Below are 25,445 nucleotides of genomic sequence, written 5' to 3'. Positions count from 1 at the left end.
GCTTTAATTCTGGCACACGCGATCTCATCACCAGACTAACTGCTGCTCTGTCGTAATGGGGATCCGTTAAATTGGCTTCAATTATGCCGTATTAAACCTCTCAAAATTGCAATCGGCAGGCCTCCCATCTTCAACACTTAAGACATTGCAAGTGTGCGGTAGAGCGGCGATGCAGTGGTTATCGCTTTGCTCTCTCAACCCGGTGACCTGAGCCTGATTCTGATTCTCGGACATCGCTAAACTTCAGTGGCGAGTGAAATCTGGATCGGTCCTGGCGCGCACCCACCTTTGACAAACCCACACCGACCAGCCTGATGAAGTACGGTCCAACAACCCCCACCACCCCCCCCCCCTAATTGACGCGGTCTTTGGAAGCCTTCATCTCGGAGTGGATTGACAAAGGCTCTTTACATTACACATTTTTCTAATTTATTTACATCACGTGTTTCGAATGCAAACTCTTGTTGTATGCATCTATGTCAATCCGCACATGTAGATTAAGAATCCGTGCCTTCATGAGTGTACGTGCAACGCGCTGGTGTACCTGTGTACACGCCGTTGTCCATTGCCCTATGAAAGTGCATCACGATTGAAAATCTGTTTGCAAGTGCACAGCAAATGCACCGAGACATATGGACAATGCTGCAGTGTTTAGCAAGGAGTACCGGCATTGCACAACAGGGACGCAGAGCTTACCAATGGTGTAAGAGTTACACCCTGTTAGGGGTCTGTGTGTGTGTGTGTGTAAGTGTAAAGAGGAGGAGTGGCATTACAATCGAACTGTTTCTCGCTCCGTTATCAGTCAGCTTCCCAGTAACAATGCACATGTCACGCATGGTAGGCATGTAACGACGCATCGATTCATTTGATCAGATTTCTTCCTGCGCTCATGATATGTGCGAATAATTGGCACGTGAAGGAGTTGGTCGTGTCTGATTTATTGCTGGCAGCCGTCAGAAACTTTCCATAATGCCGTGCATTTTATGTCACTTGGACCCATGCCCAGCACCAAAGAAAGTCGCCAGTTTCACAAAGAATAAACAAACTGCCCTCGGGGTAACACCTGCCGCTTCTCGTGCCTTCCGTCACCATCCGCTTGACTCTCGGCAACATTTTTTTAAATATGCAAACGATACGCAAATTATATGCTGATGGTACGTTTTGGCTTCCAGAGGAAACACATCTCGTTTACAAATGAGAAGAAGAAACATAACGATGAACAGTGGTAGATGTCGTACGTAAAAGATGAGACGGAAAAAAGAATATTCGGTTCTTGAAGCGAATAGTTGACCCTGAATTGTGACAATTCGTGGATATGCTTGGCGGGGTGAGACAACGTTTACGTGCCTTTACTTTATAGAGCATGAACCCCGCTCATTCTTCAACTCTCCCGTGTTTGTTTCATGCTCACATAAGCCTTTCAAGTGAAAGCCACATACACGTTTGTTATCCTCCCCCCGCACCTCCAGTTAGCACGATTGGCTGTGTACGGTGCGAAAGAAGTTCAACGTACATGCATTCAAGTTTTTGCCCCGCGCGCACACACCTGTGAATACATTTGAAGGTTTTCCCTCGTGTATTCTTTAAACCTTCCGTAGAATGCGCCTGCGATGCAAACCATAGAACAGCACGCTGCCCGAGTGGCAGGCTGGACTGAAGCTGCATAATAATCCATTGATAATTACCATTTCATAAACTAGAAAAGTAAATTATATGGTGCTTGCTGTTGACCGCTTTTCCCCTAGTGTGTGTGTGTGTGCATGGGGAGTGGTAGTGTAGCGGTTAGCAAGGTGCGCTACAAACCCGGCCACCCGAGTTAGATTCCCGCTCACGGCCGATACCAGTCATGGTTATCTGAACCGGTCCTGGGCCTCCCCTAGGTCGATTCAGTCTCAAATGAGGACCTATTGCGGTGTGTAAACATCACCACCGGGGAGACAAAGGCAGCGAGGCGTGGTTTTGCCCACCCACCCCCTCGTGTGCCGTGCTGGCTTTCATAGGTGCTCGCTAACAGCACTTGCCCCACATTCTGTTAAGGCTATACGGGGGATCGTTGTCTTTACATGCTTGCGTCCCTCTGTGCGTTATGCATTGGAGTGTTCCACGATGCACTTTGGTTATTATGCCTCATTTGTTTAGCTGTGTAGGGTGTCAACAAATGCCTTCGTATTTTTAATTCTCAATTACCCTTCATGTAATTTTTTAAAATGATTTTATCAATCTTTCGTTGAAAGGAACATTAATTTTTTTAAATTTCTTCAAGCGATGATAATTTTAAAACATTTTCGCAGGTAATGCACACAGTGTGTAATCTGCTGTTAGATAAATGCATGGAAGCTAGCGTCTGCAATGAAAAATGTAATGGCAATCTGCTGTTAATTTAACGTAATTACTCGGGAGAAAAAAAATGTGTTTTAAGAACCATGAGGATCTGGTCTTAACTCTTTCACTTATAATCTGTGCTGCTCATGTATTCATACTGAACTGTAGTAAATATGACTTGACCGTTAAAAATACACGCCAATGCCAAGCAAAATCAACCCTGACTGAGAGCTAACGATGCTATTACACTGGTCAACACACTTTTTCTGGCATAAAGTATTCCAACGGTTTTAATGTAATTTTGGGGTGCTGATTCCAAATCTGGCATCAGTTTTTGTCTACCACATCAGGTTTTTGAGAAATCAAATATTGCATTTGCAATAAAAACTGCGGAAGAAACATATCAAATAAATGTGGATATCTACATAAAATGATATTATGAACACACTATCCTAAAAATACAGCACCATATTTTAACACTAAAGCAGTCACTGACTCGCAACAACTTGCAATCATAAGTGACAGAGTTAATTTTGGGTGAAATCAATGAAAATGGGGTATGCCGATAGCATAAAAATGAGATGTGATAGAGCAAATCTGAGATCAGATTTGGAATCGGCACCTTGAAATTAGTCTAAAACAGCTGCAAAAGTCTAGGCCAGAAAAAAATGTTGTTTTCTTGTTGACCAGTGTAATCATTACGAGTGTGGTGGGTGTGTGGAATCCCCAATCCCGAGCATGCAGCTCTACCACCACATCCCGTTGTTCCATCATTGATTCCTGCTCCTGCAAGTTTCTGAAGGATGACTCACAGATGGAAAAAAATAATTATTGATAGCGTGCAGCCATTTGAAGGCCTTGTTAGTAAGTTCAGGGACAGAAAGTTTGACAGCCCTTTTAAAAAATTCACATCGGTGATCACTGGGCTTGAGAGTGACTGTTCATATTTCAACGGTACAGTCTTGGCTTAACGTCGTGTGATCTTGGTGTGCATGCCTATCAGCTCAGATTTTAAACGTGTACGAGTCATTTCGCCTTATCCATGTAGACACCCGACAATTTAGATGACTTCTCTCCTTGGCCTGCTGCACGGACGACTCCTGCTCCCCATTCTGCTCCCCATTCTGCTCCCCATTGGCGATGTTTATTTCCTAACGTGTGGTCGCCTGGAAATCAAATAATTAATCACGCCAACTTTTGGGCCATGCCTTTAAGGGAGAAGAAGTTGCTGTGTAAAACATCGGGGCTTAGATCAGGTTGATTAAATACTTTTATTAATTTTGATTTTTTACCTACGTGACTTTACCGAAAAAACCTAAGAATATGAATAGTTGCAGTCACGAAAGCTTCAAATCTAGGTTGATTAAAGTTAGGCATCCCTCCAATGCGCGCATCGGTGAGCAAAACTTTCGTTCTGTTTGATATGCTCGACACTTGTTGCGCCGTGTGTTTGTTGCCACTTGCCAGGGGTGTACCGAGGACGTCCTGAGCAAGTGAGCGAGTATCAGGACTTACTGAAGCCACTGCTCTTTCAGACATCTGCAGGTGAGAATCGGAGCTCCGTCTCCCTTCAGCCCCTTACCCCCGTCTTCCTCCAGCTTTCAATTCCTTTGCACTTTCTTCCTACCGCTCCCGATTTTATACCCCCACTTTGTCTTTCTCACCATGTGTCCACATCACTCGAGGGTTGTAGGTAGAAAGGCACGGATCACTCAGGCGGTGGGGGGGGGGGGGGGTGACAAGGCAACAGTGAGTAGCTCAGCCTTTTGATTTGATTTTACATTTGTATGCCATAGAGTGGCACTTTCGCCCAAGATTGATGGGAAATAAGGGCGTCCGTGCATGCAGAGCTGAGAACGCTGGTCCATTCCTCATCCCGGCCCACGGCTGCTGCTGTCCGCTGCCATGGCGTGCCCTGAACACTCCGTCACGTGATGCCCATGACTCGTCACCTCCATCACCGTGCGCGGCTGGAAGGTTCCGTGAAGATGCTGTATGGCAACAACGACACAAAAAACAACAACCCCCAACGATATAGGGGAATGCAAAATGGCCGCACGTTTTTGATGTAATATCGTGAAACGCACCGAATTGTAACGTTCAGCAAGCCATTCCTGTAAAACAAAGATCGCGTTATCATCGCTAAGATGCCCGTTTGTATAGCAGGTCTCACACATCGTTTGTTTATAAATGGGACAAGTTTGTAAAGATGACGATGCTTCAGTTAAGATGATTATTGAGTTCCCTAATATGAAGGTAAATAATAATTAATTCATATTGTGCCTTTTGTGGAAAAACTACTCTAAGTTGCCTTGGCAACGTAGGGGAGGCACAACCTTGGTTCGTCTTTCATGCCATATTCAACTGATAATCATGCAAATTTACCCAGGTGCATTCAAACCACTGATACATGCAGTGTTCCTGTAAACCGTGCTCAGATTGAAAATTCCATACCGTAAACGCCACGAATGAGTGCATTGATATTAGAGGTCACTATTGAAAAATGCGCATCCGCCCACGCGTGGTGTAAAAACATTTGTCACGTAAAGCATTTTAATCACCCGTCATACACAGAGTCGTTTTTATCCAATTAGCCGAATTAAAAAAAAAATTTTAATCCGCGTTGTGTATTTAATTCGTACAAGGGGGCCGGTAACGTTTGATTAAGTTTCACGGAAATTCCGCGGCAGCATTGGAGCAGGTCCGGGTCAGCTGTCGACATTGGCCGTGAACTCGAACTGTCCCATGCGCAGCGGGTCACTGACGGGCCGTCGTGGGGCTCGTTTGCGAATCGTTTGTCCCCGCCGCCGCGTTGCGCCGCTTTAACCATTTTCGTTCGGAAGTTTGAAACGGTGCGACTCTTCGCGCCAGTCCACCGACGTGAAAGGCGTTTACGTGGCCATTGGCCAAGGTCAGGGAGCCATGCTGGCGGATTGAATTTTCTCCCATGTCTCTCGCTCGTCGCTCTTCTCTCGCGCACCTGGGAGCGCTCCATTTTTCCTTCACCTCCAAGGTGCTCTTTGCAAGCGAGCGTCGTTTTCACCCGCTGGACCTCCTCGCCCCTCGGGCATCATTCCTCTTCACTTTGCGGCCGCTTGCATGCAGCGGCCAGATAAGCCGCGACTCAATTAATTCATGAATGCTGTTTTAATAAATTACCTCTCAGTTTGCAATCTTCTATTTACTAAGAAGCTGGGCCTGGAAAAGCACTTGTGAAGTGAAAAAGCACCGAGCCTTGCCTCGCAGTCATTACAAGCCCCTTGTGAGCCCTCCCTGTAACACGTTTCCCCATTGTGCCGAGGGTGTATACTCTATTGAGATTCGCAGTGCCTTTCATAAATGCTTGAGAGAATATATTAAAAGAAAAGCCTTCGTGAGCGGGTGTTTGTTACCTGCCTTGGGCATGCGAGGCAGTGGCAGTCAGTTTGAAGGTCTCGGAGTGGCCTAAAACTTCATCAAACACACAACAGAAGCAGTCGGAGCATTGAACGATATGAGAAAAGCACGGACCATGGATCAGCAGGAGTTCTATTCATTAGAAATTGCAGGAAGTACATTAAAATGCTATTGTTTGAAGCAAGTCTGATATCCAGTGAAGATAAAGGTCCTACTTATTCATGGCTATAAGGGTCGTGCAGTTTAGTTTTGGTGTTGCTCTCCAAAGGAAATGTATTATGTTACTCTCTTTTTAAGTCTGGAATAAAATTGTTTATCATTATTATAATGAGTATTATGAGATAACAATTATACATGTTATAATAATTGTCTGTTAACTGAATTGTGAAAGAATAACGAATTATTGCGTGGAATCATAACTCTACAAAGATGCTTGACATGGCTGTCCAGTGAGGGCCACTTTGAAGTTGGACGCATCCAGGAAAAGAGTACACACCTGAGGAGCTCTTCCCGTGTTCAACTCCCCAATCCTAATGGACTCAAATCTCTTTCACAACATGTTGGTATTTTAAGCCAAACTAAAACTTGGTTGGGAACTTTCTAATGCTTCATAGCTCTGTGTACATCTATGCTTTATTTTTTGTGAAGGAAATGTTATTTTAAACGAAAATTCCATATTCCTCTGCTCTCACCCCTCCCTCCATAACCACAACTGACACATTAATTTGCAGGGTGTCATGGCTTTGCTCTTTTAATCATGAATTTTAACGCATAATGAAATTGGCTGCTAACTGAATTTTTATAATTACGCATAGAAATTGGAAATGCCTGGTGGGCTTGCTGGCGTGCCACTGAGCCCTGCACTTGCTGGTTTTAAAATCACCGTGCAATTCATTTGACCCCCCCCCCCACCTACCATCACCCCCTCCCCGTAACAATGATAAATATTCCTTGTTTAGCCTCGGAAACTTCTCGCCACAAGCGCCGTTAGCGAGCCCCTTATTAAGGCCGGCATGGCGCGCAAATTCCTCCCCCACAATGCAACAGCCGAAGCCGCGGTTCTCCGCGACCTGGCCTGCGACACAGCGCTTGCGCCGAGTGAGGCGAGGCCACGGAGCAGCAAAGGGCTTGTTGGCTGGAGATCATTTTGATAGAACCAGATGTCCTGCATTCATTGATTTAGGTGCGTTTAGCAGATTCACCGTCTCCACCGCCGCCAATTTGCCAGTGGTTTAGCCACCCGGTACACTTCACATTGCTCCGTTTGGAGCTGGGCTGGATAACTACAGTAATCTCTCTACCCAATGGTCGCTGCACTCGCTCGACTAATGGGTTAATACGAGAATAGTTGGAAAGGAAAAGTCTCACCTCTCGTCCCACGCGTGCCGCTGGACGGGAGGTGATGGGTTGGACCTGATAGCGTTATGGCCTCATCGGTGCGTGACTTGCAGGGGGTTTCCCGCCTTTGGGAGGTGGGGTGGCTGCCATTTTTTGAGGCCTGAGTAATCTATTACAAATACCTTAATATCGATTGCACCTGGTGATTTTTAGGCCACATCAAGAGCAAAATAGAACTTGGCTTTATCCGATCCTGTGCCTCCCCTAGGTCAGGAGTTAGAATGTAGGGGTGGCTGCCATTTTTTAACGAGGCCTGAATAACCTCTTACAAATATGTTGCAAGCTTACGATTTTTTGTTCATAAATTGACTTCACTGACGCACCTTCACAGCCCTATTTGTATTATTAATTTTCTTCCCGGTGTTGCTTTTGAGGGTGGTTGCCACTAGCTACTGAGCAGCATCTTTCATATTCCTCCTCCAGAGAGTTCAATCTTGATACCACTGGTTCCAGTTAGCGGCAACATCCGACAATACACACAGAAAAGATGAATACTCCTGTGTAGCCTTCTGCACGACTGTGACAAGTGCTGAAAGCCGCCACCTATTATAATCCATAGGCTGCAGGAGAAATTGATACCACCTCAGCAAATCTATTTACGTGGCTAAATAAAAATGTATTATATGATAACTCGCTGGTATCAAATGGTTGTCACATGCTGTTAGCGAGCACCTTTGAAGGCCAACACTCGCACACGCCAGGGTGGGTGGCCGCCCACACCACGCCGGGCCGTCTTTCGTCGACCCAATGCTTATATTTGCACACCTCACCGGGCACTGTACCCATTTAAGGCTGAGTCGACCTATGGAAGGCAGAGGATCGGTTCAAATATTCGCCATTGTCATTGGTCGGGAGCGGCAATTGAACTCGCGTGCAAAGCGCCAACCACGACGCTACCGCCTCCCCCACAATGCAACGCGTGCACGCGTTAAGACAGCCAACACGCACGCACATGTGGAGTGATCTCAGGACATTAACCCCGATGTCCCAGCTTCGAGTTTGCAGCTGCTAATGGTTCATCTGAGCTCTGCCTGAAGGGCCCTCGTTGTAAACACGCTATTTGCAGCCTCAAGGAGCCACTCGCCTGCCATTAAGATTTTAAAATGAATTAGGACATGAATGCCCATCGTATATCGTGCCCAGTTTAACACGTAGGCTTTCGCGACCAGTATTATTCATGATAAAGGTTTTTGGGTTAGATCGCGTTATTATAAATGTGTCGCAACCCTCCACCACCCGACACGGCCAATCGGTAAAAAATGTGTCACGTTGACAAAACGCCAATTAGTTACTTCTTCAGCCCACCGGTGTGCTTGAAGAGTGAATCCACAACATTCTAAATGTTGTGGATTCACTCTTCAAATCATTATATTTAATTGGTGCCATCAGAGGACTTATTCTCGAAGATGTTTAAAAAACAAGCTGTGTACTCTTACTCCGATGGCCTTGCCAGGAAACACAAGCAGCGAAAATGGAATCTGCAGCTGTCGGTGGTGTTGTCTTGTGATTTTTTTTCTTCCTGAAGTGATTGCAGGTTCTTTCCTTATTAAGTACTAGTTGCCAATTGGAACAACGAAAAGAAAACACGAATTTTCCATGTTTTTCCAACAAACAAGCCAACACTGTGTTAACTCGGCTGGCTCCGTTGATGCAGGCAAGGGGAAAATGTGTAATAAAGCAATTAACCAATTGGTTACTTCTTCAGCCCACAGGTGTGTTTGAAGAGTGAATCCACAAAATTCTAAATGTTGTGGATTCACTCTTCAAACAAGAAGAAGTAACTAATTGGCGTTTGGTTAACGTGACACATTTTTTTACTGATTGGCCATGTCGGGCGGTGGAGGGTTGTGACACATTTATAATAACGCGATCTAACACCCAACAACCTTTATCATGAATATATCGTGCCCATTAAAATCATTTGATAGCGTTGGTGTGCCCGTGGCATTTTTGTATAGATCCTTTGCGCTGCTTGAATCTTGATCTCGGAGAAATATCCTTCACATTTATTGTCGCTACAAAGATGGACACTGGAGCCGTTGTGCTGCGGGAATACTGATTATACGGATTGTACTATATATATATTGAATTGTTTAACTTTTAGGCTATCCTAGAAAGACCCTCTCAGGTGTTGTACATCTCTTAATGGGGATGTCCGGCTCCCACGTGGGGTGACACAGATTTTAGAAATTACCTAGGAATGCATAATTTGAGCAGGCCCCAGGTTTTATTTCTTCGCCGTGGGACTTTCACTGCGACACCATGGTTAACACCCTCCCCCCTCCCCCGCTCTATATATTTAAGAGCGCTGAGGGACCTTAAATATCTACTAAGCAGACATAATCTTGGGTTAATTCCTTATCTGGCAAGGCTCTTCTTGCCACCTTTACCACCTCAAAGCGCACTACCCCCATGCATGGCAGTGGCTGACGGTTGCCGAGCTGCCCTGGGGAAGTCACAGTTATATTCGCGACGTCCGTTTTTTTTTTCTGGTTTCGACTGTGTGGCTCTCTGATGTGAGGATTTTTTTGTTCCCCGCGTATTGTTCGGAATGATGTCCCGGCATTGTGCTCCCAGTACTCGGGGTGACACGGTGGCAAGATGTCAACTAACCTTGCCTGGTATACAGGAAGTCGTGGGTTCAATCCCGACCCTGACGCCTGCTGTATATGTGGAGTTTGTGGCGTCTCTCTTCCTGTGGTCACGTTTTTTTTTTTCCAGGTCCTCCGGATTTTTCCCCTTCACATTTATAAACATGCATTTCGAGTATTTAGCTGCCTTCAATTTCCACGTGATAAGCCACTTCGTTGAGCTGTCATTTGTGGTCGCCAGGTCGCTTCTGAAAAAGTTACATAGCTCAGTGGGTCTTACCTGGTGAAATACAGAAATTGTTTATAGTTTAGTTTTTACTTGGAGACATCGTGCCGAGCCACACACGGTACGACCCGGAACACAAATGGTCGAAGGGGACAAAATGTGTGGTGGAGAATATTTCACTGAATTGTCCACGATTCATTGTTCTTGACCTTAATTCAAACGCAGCTTCCCCTGTCGTGAACAGCATTGCACCTGCCAGGCGTTCTAAGTTGATGTCGGTAGAAAGCGAAATTTCAGGATGCTTTTAAATAACGGGGGGGGGGGGGGGGGGGTCCCATTCGATTAAATCCTTGGGTGTAAGTAAGTGTTTTTCTCTCCCCCAGCATGATCATCATTCCCCCTCAAACGAGATGTGTCAGCCAAAATCCACTTGCGTAATGCCTTCACTGAGACTTAATACTTAACGTGTAATTAGTGCGCACACATCCCGTCCCCGAGGAATAATTATATTTAATTGGTGCCATCAGAGGACTTATTCTCGAAGATGTTTAAAAAAAAATGAACTGTGTACGCTTATTCAGGTGGCCTTGCCAGAACGCAAGCAGCGAAAATGGCATCTGCAGCCGTCGGTGGTGTTGTCTTGTGTTTTTTTTTACTTCCTGAAGTGATTGCCGGTTTTTTGCTAATTAAGTACTAGTTGCCAACTGGAACAACGGAAAAAAAACATGCATTTTATATGTTTTTCCGACAAACAAGCCAACACTGTGTTAACTCGGCTGGCTCCGTTGATGCAGGCAACGGGAAAATGTATAATAAAGCAATTAACCTATTTCGCCAAAGCGAGCTCTGAAATCTGTTCGGATTTGTTCTTTTCCTGTGCAAGAGAAAGAGAGTGATCTCATTCTCCCCACCCCCCATATTTCTGGACAAATAGTCATGCAATAAACTTTATACAATTTTTCCCATCGTAACTGCTGTGGCTCGTTTCAACGGGACGAATATAATAAGTTAAAATAAACAAGCGTTGCTTGTTTATTAACCCAATCTTGTTGAAACTGCCACGTAGCTGTGATAACACACGTGAGCGAAACTGAATTTGCCCCGGGCCGGTGGATTAACAACAACGGCTGCACGTCAGTTCACCTGAATTTAACCACCCCTGTTTTTTTCCCCACCAGAATGAACGTGTTGTTTTTACTGAAAGAGTTTGCTTGCGACCTGGCTTGTAATTCAGCCGCAGCGCTTACCTGCAGCTAAAACTCAGCTGTGAGGAGCGGTCGCAAAGTCAGCCTGACGAGTGCGCACTTTATGTAAACACGGTGGGGGGGGGGGGGGGCAAAAGGGTGGAGGGAAATACTAATAATTTGCATTTATACGGCGCAATTCATCCAGGGATCTCAGTGCGCAATGCACGACACTAAGATAAAATAATAATACATATATGGGAAGTGTAGGCCTGCACCTTTGACAGGTGAGTCTTCAGTAGAAAACCTAAACATGGCGAGTGGCCTCGCCTGTCTAACCACTGGGGTGGGAGGGCATTCCACAGTCTTGGTGCAGCACATGCAAAGGCGGCCCGGCCATAGGTATCACCTGCTGCACCCAGGCCTGTCAGAGCAATCGCTTTCTCTTCCAGGTCTCGGACAACCCTTCCCGTGGCCGCGGTCGTTGAAGGCCCCCCCCTCGCCCCCCGCCATTTTGCACGGATGATGTGTACGACATATTTTTAAAACGTCAAAGTGAAAGAAAGACGGCGTTGTTGCTGCGTATGTGGGCACTGTGTTGGTCGCGCCGGGTGCGTGGCGGAATGTTCGCGGGAAAAACAAACGCAGTGGCTTCAGCGCGGGTTTTCGTTTCGTCGGGTTATTTTAAAAAAATCTTTCTGTTGAGTCTGCTGGTTAATGCTTTACTTCCGTTAAGACGTCTCCTAATTACTGCTTGTCTGTCAGAAAGTGTAGCCAGTTTAACACTTTGACTTTGTCAGTTTGGCACTACATTGTTAATTGTAAAAGTGAATGCCAGTTTTGCCTTTGGGTACTTTTCTGATGAGTACAAAGATAATTGCTTCCATTTAATTTGTGGATTTTCTGACTTTCATGTAAAATGAGCATAGGGGAGATGTTCTTTCAGGGTTGGTGTATCGCTTTGTCACTTGGGAAGCGTTATCGAGTGGAATGCAGACAACAGATTTGACCTTTGAATGCACAAGTAACAGGTTAATTTTATTAGCAAGCTATCCACAAAAGCGTCACTATCACAGAGAGTGCAGCAAAATTGCTTTCTTTCCTGTAAACAAAATGCTTGAGGGCACCACTTTAATGCATGGGTTAGTGACAAGTGAATCGGCCAGAGACGGCCGTTCTGAGTATCTTGGCCTGCTCTTATCTCCCCCCCCCCACCGCCTTTGTTGCACCGTGCGCTGCATGAAAATGGACCCCCACCGTGTGCGGTCGTAGGGTTTGCAGTGACACAGTTTGCTGCGACGCGAGTGCGACTGAACCCTCTGTTTTACTGGCTGCGTCTCACGGGGAATGCGTGCGTGGTGGCCCGTGAGCAATTGAACATGGGCAGCGAGCGCACACACGTAGGGCGACGGGTGACCCCAGAGTTCACAGACACCGAGTTGGATCCTGGTTTCGAGTCCAGGGTAAAATCGCCTTTTAACCGTATCACAGTGCTTGTTGCATTCACACACTCGCATGTCATCATCATCGTCGTCGTCGTCGTCGTTATTGATATGTGAAGTATTGCCCTTTGCTACTTGGTTCTCCAGGGATCTCCCCTTTCCAGCTGAAGGATAATGCATTCATTCTCATAACCGATATTTCGTTACAGGAACTATATATATGAAAAAAAACATTCCCTGCAAAATGACATAACCATTCGTGCGGAAAACTTGATCTGGTTTCCACAGCGCCGGCACACTCCAAATGAGTATATGGAATGCAATCATATTTTGATACCTCGAGCTGAACCAACTGACTGCCTGCCATCGATATGGCTTTTGCCATCAACGCCGCTTCCCCCAACCCTGCACCCTCCCACCCCTCTACTCCCCCACCGCTCTTCACCCCTCACCTGGTCCCCTGCCCTCTGACCTCTTGCCAGCCGTTATCACAGTACGCCTCCTCCGCTCTACGTATGTGCCCGGGTCTTCGCAAGCTGTTTGTGCCATCTTCTTGGTTCTTTCGGTAAAGTCACGTAGAAGGGAAACAATAAAATAATAAAAATTAAACATAAAATTATTCTCACGACGTTTCGGCCACAACGCAAGCAGCCGTCCTCAGGTGACCAGATCTGTCGGGGAGATAGCGTCTGAATGAAACACCACCACGCTTGGAGCGTATATTTAAGCTGTTTGTGCTCGTTGTTTCCACTCACAGTCTTATTTGCCCCTCTCCTGTCATTTGAATTTACGAGCGGCTTGGATTCAAATGAGGCGGGTCAAGTCTGCGCTGCGTGGTGCTAGTTTTGAGTAATGTGCATGCGCGTTCTAGATCAAGTATTATTTTGTTGTGTAATAAAACACGCATGCTGGTATTTCTTTTAGAAGTATGCCCTGTTGGTTGGTATTCGTGAGCAGGCTTAGATAGATGCTCGTTTAAAAATGTAAAATGTTTTTACACACATTTTTTCTGTATGAAAAAAAATCTGTAATGGGGCTGAGTTATATCACAATTGTAATAAAGCTCGGTTGTCACCACCGAGTTGTTAACGTGAGATTAAGGACACTTGGGAACACATTAGTCAAATCAGATGCATTACTCATGGAATTACAATAATTTCGAACAAGTGAATTGTTGAAACTGGTGCAACGTTTAATTTAATGTGAAGGTCATAGCCATGGAAATCTGCGAGTCTGGTACGTGGAAATCTGCAAGTCTGGTACATGTGAGAGTTATTTCGCACTGCTTGATGCTGTGGAAGTACATCACTTGATGGCACAGATCAATTCAAAATCACCATTCTGTGTCATTTAGCACCAAACCGCTTTCGAGATTTATTTTTTACACATTGAAGTTTCCACAACTATGACAAAATAACTTGAAATGCACCTAATCTCATTGGATCTTGGCAGCTAAGTAGGTCTGAGACTGGTTTGGTTATGGATGTTACAGCCTTGGCCTGCGAGTGGCTGGGTCATGATAGGGTGCCACGGGAGTGAGATGTCAACTACCTCGCCTGTTATACAGGAGGTCGTGGGTTCAACCCCGAGCCTGATGCCTGCCGTATATTTGGAGTTTGCATTTTCTCTCTCTGTGGTCGCGTGGATATTTTTCTCCGGGCCCTCCGGTTTTTCCCCCTCCACATTTCGAATCAACGTACGTTTAGAGTATTTGGCTGCTATACATTTCCACGTGGTCAGGTCGCTTCTGAAAAAGCACAGTGGGACTTACCTGGTAAAATACAAATATCTTAGCTTGGTGTTGATTGTGCTCCCCTCTCATGCGTGGCTGTTTGCTGGGTGCTCAGGTTACCAAACCCTCAATAATTCTAATGGCCAATCTTCCCGTTGTAGGTGCCTCCTATAGAAGAGTGCCGAGACCATCCTAGACAAACGGTCGCTATTACTAAGCATCATTAGACAACGCACGTTTGCCAACCACACATGTGCATGCATTCAACGCGGGGCCAACGTGACAGTCCAACACTGTGAATGAGCGGGAGACCATGGGGTACACATCGTCTTCCGCTTGTAAAGTGCGTCGGGGCGTGCCGTGCTGACCGGTAGCCCTGCACATGCTGGATGAGGAGGCTGCAGAGTGGCTATGTGGCTATGTAGGCTGACACAAATTGGAACATTTATTTTATTATCTCTCTATATATTGTAAATGTATCTGGTGTTTTGACTGTGGGAAGTCACATGCAATAGCATGCGCTAAATAATTTAAGCGTGCCATCTGTGTGCAATGTAGCCACTTAGTATCTAGATAGAAACGCTGTATCTTAAGTAATTCTCACAGAAGGGCTTCTCGAACTTATCACCCTCAAACCCCTTTAATTCATTTGTTTATTTTCTTCTCTTAATTGCTTACTCTCGTATCGTGAGAAACAACGTGTTCCTGGACAACAACCCTAGAACGTCATGTTACTGGACGACTGAAGTCACGGAGAAAGGCCTCTTTACTCACACGAGGGAAACGCTCTGGCAAACTGTTTTAGTTGCTTGTAAGAACTTTAAACTCGGGGAAGTAGGGTGTTTGCTGCTCCCAAGTAATCTTGACAATCGATTGACTGAAATGTAATATTATCGTGGCACTTAAACCAATAACCCCACCTTGTTTTATTAATGGACTGGGTAGTTGCTGTTCTGAATTGGCAATGGAAACCACCCCCATAGCAGTTGTGAGCCACAGCTTGTGCTCTCTTCTTGGTTCTTTCGGTAAAGTCACGTAGAGGGGAAGTAATAAAATAATACAAATAAAACATAATAAAATAATTCTCACGACGTTTTGGCCACAACGCAAGCAGCCGTCCTCAGGTGAAGACCAGGTCTGTCGGGGAGACAGCGTCTTCTACGTGACTTTACCGAAAGAACCAAGAAAATGAATCCCTGCAGTCACGAAATATTTAAATCGAAATTTAGCTTGTGCTCTCTTACAGCATTCTACATTCACGGATTGGTCTCATTGCGGATTGGTTCTCATTTATTTTTCAGCATTTTCTTGTTACCCAAATAATAAACGTAGACAAAATTCCCATGAGAATTTTGATATCGCAGTCCGTACTTTTTATTGCGTCTAAACACACGTTTATCTCATGGTGCTGTTCTACTTGATGAATAAATGTGCAACTATGAACTTACTTAATGGGCATATGCATTTAATATCAATCCGTGTGGGCCCATACAGTGCCACTGCCTGGTCTGAAATGGAGGTGTGTTAGGTATTGGAAGCCGCTAACATGCTGTGCATGTCCTTGAATGCCCTGTAAAGGTGTTCAGCTGTTAGATGTACGACTCTACATCAGTATACAACTCGTAAGTAAGCCACGTGCAACAGCCATTCAATTAATGCTAGTTCCCGGTATTAGGGAACGGCTCAATATAATAAAATCGAGCAATTTAAAATGATATCGTACATAGCAATTAGATCGTTATTAATATGCAGTGGCACACTATTTTTCCGTAATAAAGAATTTTTTTTTAGAACACTTAAAAATATCGACCCATCTTTTGATTTATGCATAACATGAATATCAAAGGCAGTGTAAAAGAGGAAACCACATAAATAGGACATAATGAAAGGAATTGTGAAAATTGCCTGAAGGAATAAAGCTAAAATTTCTTGAATTTAAATTGTAACATCTGCAGCCACTTGGAAATTATTATAGTTGTTGCAGCTTTGACATTTTCCCTCCTGAAAATGTGATTTAAAAAAAGACCTTTGGTCCCTTGATTTTTTATTTCTTACATTTTTTTTCTTAAATAGAAATTTGGTTATGGTATCTTTGTGGCACGGCCTCTGCTGGGCTAGTTATTTAACGACGAGAAAGATAATTAGGTTGTGAAAATATTATGGTAAATTGTCTCATGACGGTCTGTGTGAACGGTTAACCTGTCTCATCGAATCTGCAAACTTACATTCTGGTTATTTTTAGTAGGCCGTCGTGCGCGCGCGCGCGCCACACACACACGCGACGTTGCTTTTTATCGCATTAATATTTACTCTTCTTTAATGTATTAACTGACACATTAAATGCCACTGCTGTTTTATAGTCCACATCTATCATCGTTATCGTCCATTTGTTTTCTGCAGACAAGCTACCCAGATTTACATCAGAAAGTTCCAGTTTAAAACGTAGCACATTGCTTTCTGGAGATTTCTCTCTGAATGTCAACCAAAGATGAGTCATCCATTACAAATCTACGCCCATACTATTCCTGGTCCAAAGAGTAATGCCATTCATCAGCTGTAACGTGTCACCCATCCGCATTAAAAAGCATTGCCCAGTGAATCCAGCAATACCATATGCTGTGAACTCGGACCAAACAAATGCCCTCTCATAGTTGCAAATTTCAAGTCTTTCCATTATAACTCTGGACTACCATTCTTGCAGCCCCCCTCCCCACCTCACCACGTTGAGAATTTTTCCACGGGCTTTTTAGTTGCGCCTTTGTAGGCTCCTCTTTACACTCTTCCTTCTTTTCCATCTTGTCCAGCAACCACCGCCGCCTTTGTCTCCTTCTCCCAACCCTCTACAGCAGTGGTTCTTAACCTTTTTGGAGGTACTGAACCCCACCAGTTTCATATGCGCATTCACAGAACCCTTCTTAATTGGAAAAATAAAATATATTTTTTCAAATTCAAAACATAGGTATATGTTTTTTACTGGTGCACAATCATGAGTCAGGTGTGTGTCTTAACCTCCACCGAACCCCTGAGACTGACTCACCGAACCCCTGAGACTGACTCACCGAACCCCTGGGGTTCGATCGAACCCAGGTTAAGAACCACTGCTCTACAGCGACCTCCCCGTGCCCTCGTTGGATACAGGGGCTCGTCCACACGTTACACGCTGGGGAGTGTGTCCTGCGAAAGTGAACTGTTCACAGTGGTTATTGGGTCAGATTGCAGTTAAGATCCGTGCAGTTTGCCCCCTTCCCCCCTCCCTCCCACGGTCATCACGGGTGAGTTGCACTGCACTGCAATTGCATTCAATCTACGCAACTTCTGGCCACCGACCCAACGCTGAACCTGATGTGTGTGCGCTGTGTACTTTAGAAGTTCGATCGGCAGCATACTCGGCATGGTATTTGTCCAAAACGTTGCTGGTGTCTGAGCCATGTCCAAAATACTGCCGGTGGTTCCCGGTCACCCATGACACCCGCTCACAGTGACTGCGCCCCTGGTTGGCTACACAATGTTGAAGAGCCACAGGAGATGGCCTCATAACCGCCTCCTGTGGCGTTGCCCGCCGCTGCATTTTCTGTAACGTCTTACCCCCCCCCCGTTCCCCCGCGTCGCAGGCCATGCCGTCGTTCCCAAGTATTACTACGTCCCCAACGACTTCATCGAGGCGGAGAAGAAAATGCCGGGCAGCCAGAAACGCTTCCCCAGCAACACCGGATCAGACGGTCGCCTCTTCCTGTGGGGTCAGGCCCTCTACTGCATTGCCAACCTGCTGGGTACGTAATGGCAAATTACTACTTAAGAACAGCATGAGTGTATCTGCGCGTGTGTGTGTATGCGTACGGTATTTTCACTGGTGTAATCCCAGAGACCCAGGTTCGCTCTGTGGCAACACACGTCACGAGTGGCAAGAGTCTTCTGATCCCGGATGTGCCGGCCGTTCCATAGTTTGCCTGCTTGGTGATGTCTGTTTCGGATGGCCAAATAGGCTCATAGACTCAAAACATAATTGTCTCAATATGCGGAGACACAAAAGGGAGTTCTTATGTTTGGCTTTCGCCCATAATGCTCCGCGGCATAACACATAACGAGCGTGCTCAGCCTAAGTCTGCTTCGCCTAAAATCAGTACCTGGTCGTTGTTGTGGTGTGGTTAAGAACACACGACCAATGGGAAGACGAGGGCAGCGAGGCGTTGTGTCCCTGCCCCTCCCACTGCTCAACAGGCTTTACCAGCCCGAGAAGGGGTTCGCAAAACCGCACTTCTGCAAACAGTCTGCAAAGCTAAAGGAGGAACATTTCAATTGTGTGTGATTGTGTATGTACGTGTGTGTGTGTGAGCGCGCGTGTGTCTATACGTGCTGTGCTACGAACACGGCGACCCGGGTTCGATTCCAGCTCACGACCAACACCGGTGACGATTTTCTGAACCGGTCCTGGGCCTCCCCTAGGTCGACTCAGCCTTAAATGTGTACCTGGTGTGGTGTGTTAATATCGCCACTGGGGAGACAAAGGCGGCCGGGCGTGGTGCTGGGCACCCACCCCCTCGTGTGTCGTCGCGGCCTTCATAGGTGCTCGGGAACACAACTTGCAGCAACATTATTTAAAGGCATTATGGGTAATCTTTGTCTTACAGCGCCGAGATGCTATAGGATAAAGGAAACTAATCTAAATAAACTACAACAAATAGCCTCCTTGTCAACAAGTTCATATTTTCAGCAGATAAATTACCAAAGTTTTTAATTTAATCACTTAAGTCAAGACTTCATTACATTTAATTATGGGTAAAATTAGTGACATTTACAATTTATCTCGTTACATTCTTGAAATCAGCAATTTAATTATTTAAACCAAATGCATTAAAAATTCCAAAACTCATTAAAGCCCTAAGCATTTTAGACGAAGAACATTGTTTGATAACCATTTTAATTACATTATTAGAATGGCTAACTTTTTGTATATTGTACCTGTAAGTATTTATCAATTAAAACGTACAAAGTAAACAACAGTTCTCATTTTTCGATTTAAAGCTTTCGTGACTGCAGGGATTCATCTTCTTGGTTCTTTCGGTAAAGTCACGTAGAAGGGAAGTAATAAACAGTTCTCATTTTTCTATTGAGAAAAAAGGTTTGATTTAACCACCCCATAGGTATTTAACAAAAGAACAACCTTTAACTGGACACGGAACATAGTGAACACACCCTTGAGCCTCTCCCATAGAAAAGGTAATTCCATCTCGTGTTAATTACGTGAATAATTGAACCGTCGTCAAATAGGTTCTTTGACCGACACGGTCTGGCCATTTCCATATCACAGCTTTCACAAACACCAGCTTATGGCTTTTAATTCATAGAAGGATTTACCTCTCGTGGCGAAATTTTGTAAACGTTAAGTAAAACAGTAGACATGCTTGCTTGTGTGTCCTTCATGTGCTACACAATGCGCATCGTCCCTGGTTCTTATGCCCTTTGTTGTCCAACGTGCGGAATGATTCACCCTACCTGGCGATGAATGATTTGTGTCCGATTCAGGCTCTCGCGATTTCTTATTTTTACATCACGTTGAATGGTAGCAAGGGGCGATGCGAACCCCCTTGCCTGCAGCAGATACCATTTGAAACGCACACCTCGATTATTACACATCCGATTCAATACACGCGTCCTGAGAATAACAATCAATATCAATCAATGAATCGATCCGTCCATCGTTATTCCCTGCTGCATAGCCTCCCATCTCCCACGCCATGCATCTTGGCGTCCTGTATCCCGTCGTCGCGTATCTTTCGTTGTGTGTGTGTGTCCCGTGTCCTTGTGTCCCGCGCGACGTTTCGCGGCCTTGTCCCATGTCGGACGTCGGTCGCGCCGCGTCTCACGTGTGCCGTGTTCTGTTCCCATTCCCCCCCCCCCCGTGTTCCCAGTCGAGAGGCTGCTGAGCCCGTACGAGCTGGACCCCGTGCATCGCTTTGTTGCCATTGAGGATCGGCGCAACATCAGCATGAGATACTCGAACCAGGTGCGGTGCCTCTCTCACCCACCACTCCACTGCTCGGACAGTAATTCCCCCCCCCTCCCCACACTATTGGGCACCTCCGATTAGCACGGTTGGCTACGTACGGTGCGATTAGAAGTTCAATACACATAATTGTTCACGTCGCAATGTAGGTAGGTGGTCTTGGTGGACCGTGCAAGTGCCATGCAGACTGATGAAAGTGTTTTTTTTTGCATACAGCGAGTGCAGTGGGTGGTGCTGGAGGTTGTTAAGAGCAATTTTTTTAAAAATCACAGTTGCTCAGCACAGACCCCTGAAGGCCTAATAAAACATCCAAGCGTCGAGCAACAAACAGCGCCGTTAGAGTTGTAGAAGATGAGAGCGAACGCGTTGCTTGAAACGAGCAAGGTTAGCGTGAGGGCTTGAAGCAAAGAGGGACGATCGGATGGATTTTTTTCCCAGTGGATCAGTGCGAAGGAAGTGGCGGAAACGGAAGCGTTGTGATCCTCGGTGTGGCGGTGGAACCACGGTGCGGGTGGGCTGGTGCTTCACGGTGTTGATGTACGCGACATTTTTCATTCTCTCTGCCACGTGTTGCTCCCTCCAGTGCCATCACTACAGTCATTGCTGACTGAGGAATTGCACATGCTTTGGGGCAGTATCCTGCACTTTGAATGAATCACAGGCCAATGTTCCGTGACAGTACATTTCTTGCATGTGAAATGATCGCTTTGTTTGCATGCATTTCGAGGCCCTTTTGTGATGTCCTAGGTCTTTTGCAATTCAGACATGGAAATAAGTGTTGCAGTAATTGTGGATAAATCTATAACTGTGGAAAGCTGCTCTGCGCTGGAATATAAATGGCTACCCGCCCCGTTTCTCACCCATAGAGCCCTCACTCGTAATTGTTTACATACAGTCTCAGGCTCATTTGCTGAAAGCCTGTAGCAGAAACAGGAGCCAAACCTCCGTGTCCATCTTTCATTTCACCCTTGTGTTTTTATCTATCATAGCCGAGGGAAAAAATACATATTAGAGGGTTTACCGGGGGCAATGCATTGCGATAAAAACAGCCATACTCTTTGGTTCTTTCGGTAAAGTCACGTCGGTAGAAACAAACAAAAAATCACGACAATTCGATCGCAAAACAAGCAATCGTCATCAGGTGGAAAGATACAGCAGTAGAACTGCTGAACATGAAAGGGCTGCTGCAACAAGAGGGTTTTTCTAGGTTTGAGGTGGGTGTCACCCAAGGGTCAGAGATGGAAAGGAGTCCCGTCGCTGCACACTCGCACAACAGCTGCGTTAAAGTGAGAGATTCGCATGTACATGTAAACGAGTATAATGGAAAATGAGCAGCCACTTGAAGCCAGATTTTGTCGGGTTATTCACTCCTTTAAGTGCATTTTGTTTGGGACCACGGACAGTTTTGTTTTTATTTTCACTTCTGCCTAAAGAGTTGCCTGCCGCTCTCCTCAGAGTCAGCGCCGCCATATGTACATGGCCACGCCCCTCACACATACACCCAAAAAAATTAATATACGTTTTCTTTTTGGCCACGTTTGCATATTGGAAAGAGTTTTTAGATACATTTCTGGCCACTTTGAAATGCGCACCGTCTCATTTACACAGTGGCCTTTTAATGGTGGCCACGCGTCACTGTGGATCGGACACACCGTGCATATTCAAAGATGCTAAACTCTGCTCTGGCCGGTGTGCAATTATAGATAGGCAGTCGGCCACACCTTATTAGAGAGAGATGATTTAGATAGGTGCTCGCACCACTGCAGATTGCACAGGTGGTAACGCTGTCTGTTTAACATGCATTGCATTAGCTTTCAGGGCATCACAGATTTGACAGCATGAATGTGGAAGAGTTCTATTTATTTTGCTTCCCAAATGTAGGGGGATTTTTTTTGTATCTGTTGCTTTTTTTTCTTCCCACCACCGAAAATTCAACAATCACTTTTAATGTACGCGAGCAGAAGACGTACAACCTCCGTCTACCGTTAGCGTCACATCTGTATTTTTATTTGAGTAATTCTTTGAACCTGATCAATGTAAACGACAGATTAAATAAATGCAGGTGTTATGGTCTCGCCTAAAGGTTATCTATGGTTGGGTTTTTGTTAATCGTTTTTTTTCATTTACCGACTTGCGATATTCAATTTGAAAAAACCCCACAGCACTCTGCACGGTTCATCACATTTCATAGGCCACGGCTGCTTGCCCCGATTGCTCACACACATCGGCATTAATGTCTTATTCGTGCTGCAAGGATGTGGGCCATCGTTAGCCACTCGTCGGCAGGCGTGCGGCGTCTCATCACGATGGTTTTGGAAGTGACTCGGTAGAAGTGAAACTCAGCGAGGCTCAAGTTGCTAAATGCACCGTGTCGGGGCACTGAGCCGGTTAGCCTTGAGGAGGCCAGAGTTCAATCCCCGAAGATGACAAGCGAAAAATGAATGTTGTCTTTTCAATCTGAAAGAGTTCACAAGTGCACAGAGTTTGATGACACCAGTCTCAGTTGCTGATAACTCCACACACATTATTTTATATATATATAAGCCTGGGAAAACTGGATTGGTAGCGATCATGGGAAAAGCAGAGATGTTGCGGTTCTTTAAGGAAGGGTTCTCTTTCAGTGTTGGTGTTAAGGCCTAGCAAGGCACGGTGACTAAGCTTGTCGCCTGTCCTAGGTTTTTCCAGGATCGATCTCTTATTGAGGAAACGGCCTTTTTTTACATTGTCAACTGCGTGATAATGCACCACGGCAATGCATTTGCTTGCAGTTCCTCCTCTCTTCCGGTGTTGTGAGGCGTTCTTCTTCCCGTGACATGTCCTGGTTTCTATTGTACCCCGGAGGTGGCAACCAACGCGAGAGGCGGTGGATATCTGGAAGCTGGTTATTTGGTGATCGAGCCGGTGGACCGTGTAGGGATTCCACCGTGATGTGCAAGACACCCACCGGCAAGTGTTGCGAGAGAGATAGTTCAGCGAGTAAGATGCCAACTTATCTGTGCCGAGTTTGAGTGGTTAAACACCCTGCTGGTACGATCGGCATTAACAAAAAAATTCTTGCCTGTTTTTCAATATTAAAAAATAGGGTTGGTCCTCACTTAACACGCATCCACACAACATGTTTTCGCTATTACGCGGTTTTTACATTCGGGAACACTTTTCGCACAACGCGTAACGCGCACCGTTATGACGCGGGACGCTCACCGTTGTAACGCGGTTTCTGAGCGGAAAATTACTTAGCTGAGCGGTACATCACAGTTCATTGTCATCTTACATTGCATCTTATCTGAGTTCCCAAACTTTATCGTTACATTGTTACTTACGGGGAAATTGTTTTCGCTTCACGCGTTTTTTTTCCACCTTAACACGGCACTCTTGAGGAACACATCTACCGCGTTGTAAAACAACGTCTTCCAGTCTGTATCATCATCAGGTACGGTCTCTTCCCTGCTGGTTAAAGGCCTTCCCATAATGACACCATCGCTGCAATGCCACAATCCATCTCATGCAAAAGAGCAGTCGTTATCGCTCCACCTCTGTGGCAGTGGTCCTCTTGGGCGTGTGTTCCTTTGGCCTAGCAATCCTTTAGCGGTCTTGTCCATCAGCTGCCATCCATTGTCCCTCCAAGGTCACTGACGTTTCTTAACCATCAATAAGGTGTCTCTAATCCCACGTGTGTCCTCCAATGCCCGTGTTTATTTTTCTCTCGCTGCGTCTCTGACTGCAACTTGTATCTCGCCACGATATTTTCCTTATTTTTTAGCCTTTGCTCTGTTTTTGTCGTCACCTTTCCTGTTTTTAATTCATTTCAGAGCAAGATGGATCGCTTATTTTGCAAAAAACAGTTTTCTTTGTACAGAATGAAAAAGTGATGCACAGATAGACAAATAAATGCGTAGGTGATTGTGCGTTTCAAATGCAATTGTTTATTTTTTGACTGCGTGACACAGTGCTCATAGAGTGTCAAAGATAATGAATGAATTATTGATCAATGTTAATCCACAGGGATTGCTTTGGATTATTTTAAACAGCACAATCTTGGTAGACAAATTCAATCGTGCTCTGGAGCAAACAGCAGTCCACAACTGACAATGAAACCTTAAATTGTGCAGTAGGTTTTTTCCCCCTCATTCATTTGTTTCAGTGATACTGTGCCGGGTATGTTGCAAGGGTTTTGATGAGACCACTAAATCACGTGGGTTACAGTCAAATAAAAAAATAACAACCATATGTCGCGATCAGAGGCTTTAAAGAGGTTATGAGTCTAAACGTTTAGGGATGACCAGCATAAGTTCACCCTCGGTGATGCCAATTGTGAGTAAACAATGTGGGATGAAGGGAATGAGAGTAACACGGAGCTAACCTCTCACTAACCTCTCAAAAAAATTACGAAACGTTCAGTAGACACCTACGGGCTATCTGCCTGTGGATGGTGATGATGATTCTTTCTAGATGATTTTTTTCTAGATTAGAAGTTTTCGTGACTGCAAGGATCCATACTCTTTGGTTTTTTTCGATCAAGTCACGTAGGTAAAATAAATGAATTAAAATTAAAACAAATCAATTAAATCACGACGTTTCGGAGGCAACACAAGCTTCCGTCTTCAGGTGGCACCGTCACAGCAAAATGACTGTATCAAGTGATACTGGGCCAGGTATGTTACAAGGGTTTTGATGTGACGGTTCTACCTGAAGACGGAAGCTTGTGTTGCCTCTGAAACGTCGTGATTTAATTTATTTGTTTTCATTTTAATTGATTTTTTTACCTACATGACTTTAACGAAATAAACAAAGAGTAAGGATGATGATCCTTTCACACGTGTTGTCCTTCACCCGCACCTCCAATTACCACGGTTGGCTATGTAGGGTGCGAAAGAAGTTCGACGTACATGTGTACTCCTCCACCCGAGTTCGATTCTGTTCATGCGGCAGCGTTTGAGCAAAATATGGCAGAAAGCGTTGTGGGAGATTGCGGTCAATTCGTGGTCGAGGCGTTGGTTCAGGTGGAAATGAATGTTGTGCATTTGAGGAAAAGAGAGTTTTGTACAGTGGCGAGATGTTAACAACCTCGCCTGGTATACAGGAGGTCGTGGGTTCGATCCCAACCCTGATTGGCGCCTGCATATTTGTAGTTTGCGTGTCTCTCTCTCTGT

At 45.3% G+C, this 25,445-nt stretch overlaps 1 protein-coding gene across 3 annotated transcripts in view; it reads left to right on the top strand.

Moving 5' to 3' along the window:
• PHKB (phosphorylase kinase regulatory subunit beta) overlaps positions 1 to 25,445 on the top strand; it is a 197,446-nt gene that overhangs the window by 87,188 nt on the left and 84,813 nt on the right. For all 3 annotated transcript variants that reach the window (XM_061548725.1, XM_061548726.1, XM_061548727.1), the window contains 3 exons: positions 3,790 to 3,867; positions 17,903 to 18,061; positions 20,201 to 20,295. In XM_061548725.1, the coding sequence (XP_061404709.1) occupies positions 3,790 to 3,867; positions 17,903 to 18,061; positions 20,201 to 20,295 (332 nt within the window). The remainder of the gene's footprint in view (positions 1 to 3,789; positions 3,868 to 17,902; positions 18,062 to 20,200; positions 20,296 to 25,445) is intronic.

This window comes from Lethenteron reissneri, chromosome 9 (genome assembly GCF_015708825.2).
Source record: "Lethenteron reissneri isolate LAM-NWPU_2019-01 chromosome 9, ASM1570882v1, whole genome shotgun sequence".
NCBI lineage: Eukaryota > Metazoa > Chordata > Hyperoartia > Petromyzontiformes > Petromyzontidae > Lethenteron > Lethenteron reissneri.
Note: the sequence above shows the minus strand (reverse complement) of the source record. Positions and strands in the feature narration are given on the sequence as shown.